Source organism: Syngnathus leptorhynchus, chromosome 17 (assembly GCF_054491065.1).
Source record: "Syngnathus leptorhynchus isolate UIUO chromosome 17, UIUO_Slep, whole genome shotgun sequence".
NCBI lineage: Eukaryota > Metazoa > Chordata > Actinopteri > Syngnathiformes > Syngnathidae > Syngnathus > Syngnathus leptorhynchus.
The window spans coordinates 3,858,569-3,869,001 of NC_141211.1; the positions used below are offsets into that span (position 1 = coordinate 3,858,569).

Sequence of the window (10,433 nt, forward strand, 5' to 3'; positions counted from 1 at the left end):
CCCTGCTGCAAAGTCCAACAGTTGATAGAGAAGACGTAGGTTATCTTTCTTGTTTTAACCTCTCTCCAAAACACTTTGCATGATTATCATTATGCTCATTGTTTTGACCTCTGCCAGGAATCTTATCGATAACGTTGGCGTCAGCATTGTATCATTTCTGCCTTCTCGTGTTGAAGTGTCGCTGCACTTTCGGTTGTGTTGTTTTCCACCACGCACTTTTGATCGGTGTCAGAGTTTGACATTTACATTTATGCGAATGTTCAGATTGTCATACGGGAGATAAATTGATGTTTAATTTTTCCAAATGTGTTGACTTTGGCTGTTGATAAAGTAATCAGAGTAATCATAGCCTACAAGATTTGCTTGTTGAGGACAGACAGGACATTTCACTGCAAAAAATGAGTGCGTGCATCATGAGTTCCCTTGGGCCTGCAGCGCCTCAAGCCGTCGCCATGGTGACAACGTGCGCACAGTCCCAACAGATTGCTCTCTCATCGCAACCAATGTTTGCAGCCTCCGAGGCAGAAAAACAATCATGCCTCTCGTCACACTATGACGCAATAGGAAACTGAGAGTGAGCAAGTCATTCCACTGAAATTTCCATCGATTCGTTGTCGTTTTGAATTTTAGGATAGAATATTGCGTGAGAGCATTCTAGATGTCTGGCGCCACCTTGAGGTTTGTAAGAGAAGCAGCAGCAGCATGAGCAATTTTTGTCAAGGCACCTACCTGTATGGAGGGAGATTGGGGTCAAAAGTACTTAAAAAAAACTTGTACTTGAAAGTGAAAATAAACGTGTTGAGCTTGACACTTTTTTCGAAAAAAGTTTTTTCGAATTGAAAATAGTTTTGCTTCGCTTTGGTCTTTTTTTTTTAATAAACAATTTATTTTCAGGTTTCACCTCCATTTGTTTTTCAAATTTTGAGATCTTCTTTGTCAGTTGCATGTTTTATATTTTCAGATTCACAACTATGTAGCCCTCATAGTCGTGGAAGGAGATTCTAATCTAGTAAATAGGAAGTTATGATTTTGTAACTGCACTACACACTCCATATCGATAGATGGCAATAATGTACTAAACGCAGTTTGCTACCCGCCCTAAAAAAACGACAAATAAGAGATGGAGTCGCCACATGCGTGACGTCATAAGAAGGCGGGAATGACCGTGTGTACTGTACTTCAGGAGCGAGCTTGGAAGACGGGCTGGAAAACAAGACTAGACGGGAGTTGCCCTTGAAGAAGTTGTCAACATGGCAAAAGTTCGAATTCGTTGCGAAATGGAATTGACAGTGTTTTAACAACCTAATAGCGTTTGTTACAACTCTTCGTCTGAGCCCAGACTATGAATTCTATGAGCGGATATATTCCTACGGGACACAGCAATGGCGGTAGAGCGGTAAGTTTTGGAGAAAAAAAAACGGGTCGATTGAGTTTCAAAAACCTTTATGAGAGAATATTCGCTCGTGAATGACTTTGATTCGTAATGAAGGCATTGTCAAATATGTCAATGTTGTTTCTTTAAGCGAGGCATTTGAAGTCAAATGTCTGTCAAATGGGTCAATACATTAGAAGTGTTGTTCCTTTAAACGAGGCATTTGAAGAAGCAATTGATCCAAAACAGTAGCAGAAAATTAAGTTGCTTTTTTTACTTTAAAATAGAGGAACATTATTCCCATTGAGGAATGTGAAGTGGGACATGAGCAGCAGTAGCATGTCAGTGCTTGTAAGTGTGGCGTTATCTCTTCGCCGTCCACATTAGTTGCTCAACTTGCCAAAATACAGGAAGTGTGTTCTGGATTGTATCAATGTAAATAAAGATGTACATATTGTATTTTGGTCATCCAGTCTACTTCACTGGTAGACATAGCCTATAACATTATTAATATTAAAATGTTATGAGGGGTTGGAAAGGTTATCTTCTACCCCTGTCCACACATCTAATATGATGTTGACAGTCCTGGTCGCACATTCACTCCATGTGATCCTCGAGGGACAAAGTAGTTGCCGGGCTGTAGTGAAAGTGATTGACAAGATTAAACGGGACACTTTTACTAGCGGGATTATATACTGTAGGTAAATCCTTGGCCCATTAGCGTCTGCTCAAGCAAGTCACTTTGCAGGAATATAGAATGTGATCTAAGTAATACATCTTTTACGTTGTATTCATCATCAATACTTTCTTTTTCCTGGTTCATTCATTCCCTGTAGGTGCAAGGATCGATACAAAAGGTTTCTTCAAAGGATCGATGCCTCACCGACTCGCTCGAGGATGAAATTCTTGCCTTCCTTATAGATGATGAAGCCCAGCTTCACACGTATGACGATCTCACCAAAGTCAATCCTGTGACACCAACAACCGGTAACAATAGCTACACTATATATTTATTCAAGCGTCTGTAGTAATTAAAGGAAGGCATCATAACTACAGTGAAGCATTCCAGACTGAAAACCTGTTTGGCCTATAGGGGCGTTCGAATAAATGATGCAGCACATTTCTTCATGCCTAATGAGACCTATTTTTTGTCTGTGTGACAGTGCTGAGATGCCTCCAGGCTAGATACAGTGTGAAAGTATTTTACACACATGCTGGCTGCACCTTGGTGGCTCTTAACCCCTTCCAACCTGTTCCTGACCTTTACTCTCTGGATGTGATGAAAGAGTATCACCATGCTCCCCAGCTCAAGGTATTTACATGCACACATGAGATGATTTCCAGTCACGCTGCTGAGTGACCTTAAAAGTGTGGCGTTTTAAAGCATATTGACAGATAACCATGTCTTTTCTCCAGGAGCCTAAGCCGCACATCTTTATTGTGGCAGAGGAAGCCTACAGGAATGTTCAGGGCCAGTTGGGGCCAGTGGACCAGTCCTTGGTGATCAGCGGGGAGAGCGGTGCGGGAAAGGTAGATTGTGGATGAAGAAGGAATTGTGATTTAATGCACCATACATCATAAGCAGTAGAAAATGGACGGACGGTAAGATTGTATCAGTCTTTTCTATTTTTTTTCCACAGACATGGACTTCTCGTTGCCTGATGAAATACTATGCCACAGTGGCAGCCTCCTCATCAGTGGTGGAGAATCAGGACACTGTAGAGAGGATAGAGAGGAGAGTGCTGGACTCCAACCCCATTATGGAAGCTTTTGGTATGATCACAGCCATCTTTGTGGGCGCAATACACAAGTAAACATTCCGCTTTCCATGCAGGCAATGCGTGCACACTTCGCAACAACAACAGCAGTCGCTTTGGAAAATACATCCAACTGCAACTTGACAGGTAATTACAGTGAGGCACATTTACGAACATCAGTAAACATTTAGAGCTGTTTGTTTGTTTGTTTGTTTTTCTATGTAGGTGTCAGCTTTTAATAGGAGCATCTCTGCAGACATATTTACTGGAGAAGACCAGAGTTGCTTACCAACCAGTTCATGAAAGAAACTTTCACATATTTTACCAGGTAACGGAAAACTTCAGAATACTGTTGTATAATTCACAAATACTTAAGAATCGTCTCATGACATTGACCCATGGGCATTTTGTGTTTTAGATGATGAAAGCAGCCACCAAAGAACAGAGGAAAGAGTGGAAGATGCCACACGGTCACCATTTTGTTTGGCTGCCAAATGTGGAAAAATCAATTGAGGGTAGGCATTTTGATATATTCATTTTGTTTACATGTTGTCATCCCAAGTGACAGCTGTGTATTGAATGTCTCGCAGAGGACTGTTTTCAGGAGACACTTGATGCGATGGTCCACCTGCGTATCAGTACAGAGAGACAGAGAGAGATATTTAAGGTAATCTTGCTTTTGCTCTGAATATTTACTTTGTTCAGAATAATTGTTCTCAATATATTTTTTCTATGCTGTAGATACTGGCAGGTATTCTGCATCTGGGGAATGTGAAATTCTCAATTTCATCAGATGAATTACAGCCATGTGACATACAGGAACAGTCCAAAGGTATTTCTCATGAATATGATATGCAAATGCAGGTCCATCCCCAAAAAATAAGAATATCATGAAAAAAGTGTTTTCAGCTAGAAAACTTGTTTTGTTGATTGATTACACACAATAAAATAGATCATGATGTGGAAAAACAACATTATTTTAGATTGAAGCTAACAATTTGAAATTCACATATTTAGTTTTATGTTGAGTCTCTTCAACATGTGTGAAATAATCAACATTTCTTAGATGTTCTCCTTGATTTGAGACTCAACTTTATGTTTTAGATTCCTTGCATCGGGCTGCTGAACTGTTGCAAATTCCCGCTGAGGAGCTTAAGACATGTCTAAGCGTGAGGACATTAAAAGCAGGAAGGCAGAGTGTACACAAACCCTGTTCGCAGGTCGAATGCTGCATGCGGAGAGACTGCCTTGCCAAAGTCATCTATGCCCAGTAAGAAGAAGCAGTTGATCATCAAAAAATACAGTAAACACACCCATTATGCTGTTTTCCCCTCTGCGTCCAAGACCTTTTGTCATCAAACTCTGAAATGTTAAACCACGATCTCTTTTTGTGGACAGTAAACACCAGTGAGAATGTTGCTTGTCTTTCTCGACAGATTATTTGAATGGCTGGTGACATTTATCAACAACAGCATTTGTGCTGACAAATCCACCTGGTCCAACTTCATAGGTCCATTACTCCCTCGTCCATTTAGAAGGCTTGATTTATTTTGCTTATTTGATTTTTTTGCTTATCATTTTGTTTCCTATACAGGTGTACTAGATGTGTATGGCTTTGAATGTTTCCAGAGTAACAGTTTGGAGCAGCTTTGTATCAACTATGCCAATGAAAAACTCCAGCAGCACTTTGTGACGCATTATCTACGAGCTCAGCAGGTACAAATAATTGCTTTGCCGTTCTTTTGTTTGGCTTTTTCTTAATTAAAAACAAAACAAAACATTAGAACATTTCTATTAAGGTGCTTATTCTCAGTTAACTTTGGGAAAGCGTAGCTCTCAAACCTGAGCATTGTTGGTAGGATTATTAATGATCTTTTACATGCGATTATTAATTTTTTGCACATGTACGTCCCCCCCCCCCCCCCCCCCCCTTAAGGAAGAATATGTGTCTGAAGGATTGCAGTGGTCTTTTGTGAAATACCAAGATAACCAAAGCTGTCTGGATCTCCTGGAAGGAAGCCCTATTAGTGTGTTTTCTCTGTTTGATGAGGTAATTTTCTGCTGTTTGATTCCTTCAGTATTTTTTTTCCCCTGCAATAAAGTGCCACTTTCTTATTTGCCCATTTGTCTTAGGAGAGTCGTCTTAATCGAGCCTCTGATGCCAAAGCGCTTCGGATTCGCCTGGAGAAGGAGCTGGCTGACAGCGGCAACATCAGCTGGGATAAATTCAGCAAGGTGCCACACTTCACTGTGGCCCATTATGCTGGTAAAGTCAACTACGAGATAGAAGGCATGGTGGAGAAAAACAAGGTGCGTACTATTTGTGCCTAACTCCTCGGGCCTTGGATGGCTAATGTCCCTCTCAATTTGTGTGCTCATTTATGTTCCAGGATCCAGTGGCCCCTGAGATCATCAGTCTGCTTCAAATGTCAGATAATTATCTGCTTCAGGAAATTTTCACAGAAAAGGAAACTGAGAACATCTCAAGCAAGGGGCTCAGTAAAGTCACCGTAGTCTCAAAATTCAAGGTAGGAGCAGATTCAGATGTGAAAATGACTTCAAGCGGGAAATAACATCCATGTTTTGGTGTTTGCAGAACTCTCTGGAGAGCTTAATGAGCATCCTTCACTCCACAACTCCTCACTACACTCGCTGCATTAAACCCAATTCAGACTGCAAGCCATTCATCTTTAAAAAGGAGGAGGTACATCTGGAGTGGACAATGAAGTCCCTTTTTTATGTGAGAGAAAAATATTAATATTGTCTGTTGACAGGTGACCATGCAGTTGGAGGCTTGTGGGATTGTCGAGACAATACACATAAGCGCTGCCGGCTTTCCTATAAGGTAAAACGGTTTCTCATATTGCCCTCATTCCTGTGATTTATTGATCGATACGTTTGTTCACAGAATTGCATTCAAGTGTTTTATACAACGCTATGGATGCTTACTGAAACACTCAAGTTCCAAGTCCGAAGCTCAAAATCCTGGTGAGTCCAAGAAAAAGAGATCATTTAGCATGTTAACTATGGGCCAATGGTGATTTTATTTCCTCTCTGTAGGTCTTCTGGTTTATTCTCATTTCCCCTCCTCACTAGCGTGCTTAGTTAATCTGACCCTCAGTTCTCTCCTTGGGACATTTCACTTTCATAAAAACAGGATTGTCTAATAAAAAAAAAAAAAAATGCACCTCCTTTTGAACTTTCCAGGTAAATGCATGCGTTGTTTGGCTGTCAGAGTTTGCTTTGCTTATTGTTTAATGCTGTTAATTGTGATTGGATTTCTGTTTGTTTTAACCAACTGTCCAGTATCTTCTTTCGTGTCCAATATTTTGCATGTCTGCAGGCATGATTTGAAATTCATGTGTGTAAGAGACGTCGATAAGTCGTTTACGATGCTTCTTAATGTTTTATGTGCTGGACACTCTGATTTATTGCTTATTCTCAACGTATTCTCCTCTTATTGTGTAAAAAGTGAAGGTAAGCTGTGAAAAGGAAAATGATCTGCAGGAGGTGCAGAGGATCCTTGGTCTGGTGTTTCAACATTCAGCACAACATCTTAGAAGGGAACCCAAATCTTTGGTGCATTGTGGGCAGACCAAAGTTTTTCTCATCCAGTCAATGGTGAGTAATTAATCAAATAACTTCTCCAATAGAAACTTACGCCTAGTTTCTCATTGGATGCTCACCGATTTATTTCTGGGTTTGGCCAACAGTTAGACTTACTGGAAGATTGGAGGAAGAAGATTCTCACAAAGTGCGCTTTCTGCATCCAGTGCTGTTGGATACGCTACCAACGGCGCAAACGTCATGAGCGGCGACATTCTGCTACTGTAATCCAAGCAGGTACATTTATAATTCCTCCATGAGCTAAAGCCACAGGTGGTCCGTTGCCTCACTCATTCTATTTTGCCCCTTTTGACCTGGCTGTCTGGCCAAACGGGAATCAGCGGGAAGCATCTTATCGCCCTGATTAGCCCGTCAGAAGCAACAAAAAGTCAGACACAACATTGGCCCGCCTGATAAACAAACGTGTTTCTTTTTTCCCCCTAGAATAATGCTACTGCGAACCATAAGACAAATTAAACCCATTTTGGATGTAACTCTTAATCTAAATTCAGGTCGGCTTTATTTAGAATTTGTTTACATTTTGTATGTTTTCCGTCTTAAGCTAAAAATAACATTCATTCATTCATCCATCCTATCCACATTTAGGGTTGTAGGTTGGCCTTGTGTACTTACTGGCTTCCCCCACTAGGTGGAGCAATAACACTGTAGTGTAGTACACTGTTTCCCCACTATTAAGTCATTTCATCTGATTTGTACGCTTCTTGCAGCGGTACGTTCTTGGCTGGTCAGGAGACAGGTCCAGAGATGGGACAGAGCTGCAGCACTTATTCAGAAATCCTGGAAGAAGTGGAGGGTGAGATTTGACAGGGCTTGGGCCTCATGTTAACTGCAAACATTTGATGATTGTTGGCTTCTCACATCAGGCACTGCTGAAGTCATTGGCTGAGGCGGAGCTCGATGATGTAGAAGATCTCATCATGCAGGAGGACCTGCCAGAATTAAACGCCATCATCAGGGAACGGGGTTCGGTGCAGCTGTCCAGCATCCAGGAACCCGTCACAGTGCGGGGATGGCCTATGGGGCTGGTTTTGCCCTCGCCCCCGTCCATCGCTGTGTCAATGAGGGCCACGGCGTTTCATAAGATGATGTCTGTGGTGGCTTCTCTTAATCTTCCATCCAAAAGAGGAGAGTACAAGGTGGAGACCAACCAGAACACGCAAGGGATCGCCTCCATTCGGGCTCAACCTAAGGCGAGGAAGCCTGCCTATATTTTCTTCTGAATTTTTTCTGTCTGGTGTCTTCAAGTGTTCTTACAAAATTATTTTTCAACTATATTTCAGGGATCCGTCAAACTGCACTGCCAACAGTCGCCCCTGCTTTATGCAAACCGGCAACCAGAGATGAAGAGTCATGTGACTGGCTTCAACGAGATCCTGTTGGAGAAGACGCTCTAAAGTTTGTAAGGCGACTTCCATGAGTAAGGTGCTTTTGTAGAAATATCATGTGACACACAAAGAGAAATTTGGTCACGTTAGGTGGCTTTTGAATGCAGTAATCAGGTTAAGAAAGAAAAAAAAAAGTGCCCTTACATATTTGGGTCACAGGCCAAAGAAGGTATTCTTGCTGCTAACTTAGAGCCGCGATTCTCCATAATGGCCTTTGCGACTCAAATCGTTTATATTTTATGGTATTTGTGTACAAATGACATGCTTTACATGAGGCGAGGAAAATTTAAGGGAATGTACATGGCAGGGCGTGCAGACCCATTATATATATATAAAAAAAAAAAAATGGTGTGAAAGATTGTTGAGAAAAATGTCCTGCATAGTGGGGCTTTCAAGCAAAATTCAAACGCACTATAACCTTTACAGGGGAACTTAATTTGACCTTAAGAATGCATGTCTAATTTTGTATTTTGCACTTTAAGAGAGTAGAGGTTCTGCAAAAAGTACAGAAACGCTAAGCAGTTGGACATGCATTGAAAATTTTACGAACCGATTTCCCGATTTGCTCTTAGCTTCAATGGGCTGCAGCTCGCTTTGGACACTAATGACAAGGACTATTGTAAACAGATGAATATTGCCACTTGAGAAAAATGTATATATATTTTTTTTACTTTTTTCTTGCATTGAGTCATGATCAATGTCGTTATCATCAACGGCCTGCTGATATTAATTACTGAATAATGAAAGACTGACACACACACACCAAATATCAAGATATAATTTTACCTATATGCTGCAGAACCAAAATGGGTATATATATTTCTTGCACATTAAATGCAGATTATTGCACATTCCAACATCACCAAACAAATCACGTGATCAGGGAAAAAAAAAAAATAATCACAAGTTGTTCATACTGCTGCTTTAAAATATGCAACCCATAGGAATATTTGGAACTTGTTTCATCCATTTATTGTAAATATTTTGGAATATTGTGCCATTTACGAACGCACGCGTGACTTATAGAAATAAATCTAATTGTTTATATTTGTTCGCTAGCTTTTGTTAATGGGAGGTAAGGAACAAAAAATGGAAATAATTGATATGTAAAAATAAATGACATTACAAAATGACCCATGTTTAACATTCCTGATTATGTTTTTATAAAAAATAGTTCTCAAAGTAAATACAACAATTTTACCAGTCCGTGAACTCATTGCACTCCTCTGGGTGTGTTTCTTTTTCTACAACCTTCAAACATTGATCTGAAAACTCCACAAATAAGGGCTCCTGCATAGCTGCCTTCATGGCTGCTTCCTTGTTGTCTGCACTGTTAATGCTCCTCAATAATTCTCTTAGGTGGGGATTACAAAGAAGATCCTTAAGCTCTTTTGATTGACCTGTGGAATAATACATTGGGGACTATTAATTGCATCAGACTATTTGAAAATAACATCTCTAGTAAAAAGAGTGTGAAATACAATCTTCAGTTCATACCTAACAATTGAAGCTTCTCTAGAGGTACTAGATCAGCAATGTCCTCTTCAGGAAGAAGATCCTCCACACTCCACTTGTCTGCAGGGAGAGTACCTGTGTTTCCTTAAAAAAATAATTAATAGCGTGAGTAACGCCGACATTATTCTAGTTAGAAATTATTTGAACCATTTTATATTGATCTTATTTAGTGAAACATACCAGTACTGACAGCATCCTTTGTTCCATTGGGTATCGGCTGCTTAATAGGAAGGCACGAATCTGATGACGCAAGATCATGGATTTACTTTACTGATCAATGGCTTCATGATTTAAACTGATTTACAACAATGCTTCTCCTTACCTTTATGCTTTTTGTAGCAGATAAGAGAACAACTGAAAGGAAGAAATTAAGTTGTTGATTTAATGACATGCAAATAGTCAGAATAGAAGCACTGCGCAAAAAAAAAACATTTTCCAGTTTATGATGTTGGATTGCTCGGAGTGGCATTTGTAAACACAAGCTAACCAAGCGAGGAAGCGCACACGTGTTTAACAAATAACATCTCGTATTTATCTTCTCGTACTTACTATCTTATTTCGCAGGCGGGACATTTGTATTTGGGTGTTTGCTCGTTGCACACTTTACATAGCCGCGTCATGATACAACGGAGAGTAAAATACGGAATTTTTACGAAGGCTATTTCTTGAGAAGGAAGCTACATGAGGCAATGACCCGGAAACACTTGACTATTTCCTGCCACCAAACTCTTCAAAATAAAAGCAAAAGTTCGTGTTTTGTGAAAGCGGTACAGCGCT

At 40.3% G+C, this 10,433-nt stretch overlaps 2 protein-coding genes across 2 annotated transcripts; one reads left to right on the forward strand and one right to left on the reverse strand.

Annotated features, from left to right (window-relative positions):
• The first annotated feature begins 1,160 nt into the window (after nt 1-1,160).
• Nucleotides 1,161-9,188, forward strand: myo19 (myosin XIX). Its single transcript, XM_085935310.1, has 24 exons — nt 1,161-1,396; nt 2,209-2,359; nt 2,536-2,684; nt 2,789-2,902; nt 3,013-3,145; nt 3,207-3,276; nt 3,355-3,457; nt 3,548-3,644; nt 3,720-3,796; nt 3,871-3,961; nt 4,234-4,399; nt 4,566-4,639; nt 4,724-4,845; nt 5,066-5,179; nt 5,263-5,439; nt 5,520-5,657; nt 5,726-5,833; nt 5,904-5,974; nt 6,038-6,117; nt 6,602-6,750; nt 6,843-6,972; nt 7,464-7,549; nt 7,620-7,946; nt 8,037-9,188. Exons 1-24 carry the CDS (start codon nt 1,343-1,345, stop codon nt 8,148-8,150), a joined length of 2,895 nt encoding a protein of 964 aa, XP_085791436.1. The 5' UTR covers nt 1,161-1,342; the 3' UTR covers nt 8,151-9,188.
• znhit3 (zinc finger, HIT-type containing 3) lies at nt 8,902-10,379 on the reverse strand. Its single transcript, XM_085935314.1, has 5 exons — nt 10,206-10,379; nt 9,979-10,010; nt 9,837-9,896; nt 9,639-9,740; nt 8,902-9,541 (listed from the first exon to the last, which is right to left on the reverse strand). The coding sequence occupies exons 1-5, from the start codon at nt 10,274-10,276 to the stop codon at nt 9,339-9,341; spliced, it is 468 nt and encodes a 155-aa protein (XP_085791440.1). The 5' UTR covers nt 10,277-10,379; the 3' UTR covers nt 8,902-9,338.
• Between the last annotated feature and the right edge of the window lie 54 nt (nt 10,380-10,433).

Excerpts from the sequence above, each read along its gene's own strand:
- myo19 (XM_085935310.1), top strand. The coding sequence starts at position 1,343 with ATGAATTCTATGAGCGGATATATTCCTACGGGACACAGCAATGGCGGT. Across the intron at positions 3,277-3,354 it reads ATCCAACTGCAACTTGACAG|GTGTCAGCTTTTAATAGGAG; the intron begins GTAATTACAGTG and ends TTTTCTATGTAG. Across the intron at positions 3,458-3,547 it reads ACTTTCACATATTTTACCAG|ATGATGAAAGCAGCCACCAA; the intron begins GTAACGGAAAAC and ends TTTGTGTTTTAG.
- znhit3 (XM_085935314.1), bottom strand. The coding sequence starts at position 10,276 with ATGACGCGGCTATGTAAAGTGTGCAACGAGCAAACACCCAAATACAAA. Across the intron at positions 10,011-10,205 it reads CCCGCCTGCGAAATAAGATA|TTGTTCTCTTATCTGCTACA; the intron begins GTAAGTACGAGA and ends TCTTCCTTTCAG. Across the intron at positions 9,542-9,638 it reads AGAGAAGCTTCAATTGTTAG|GTCAATCAAAAGAGCTTAAG; the intron begins GTATGAACTGAA and ends ATTATTCCACAG.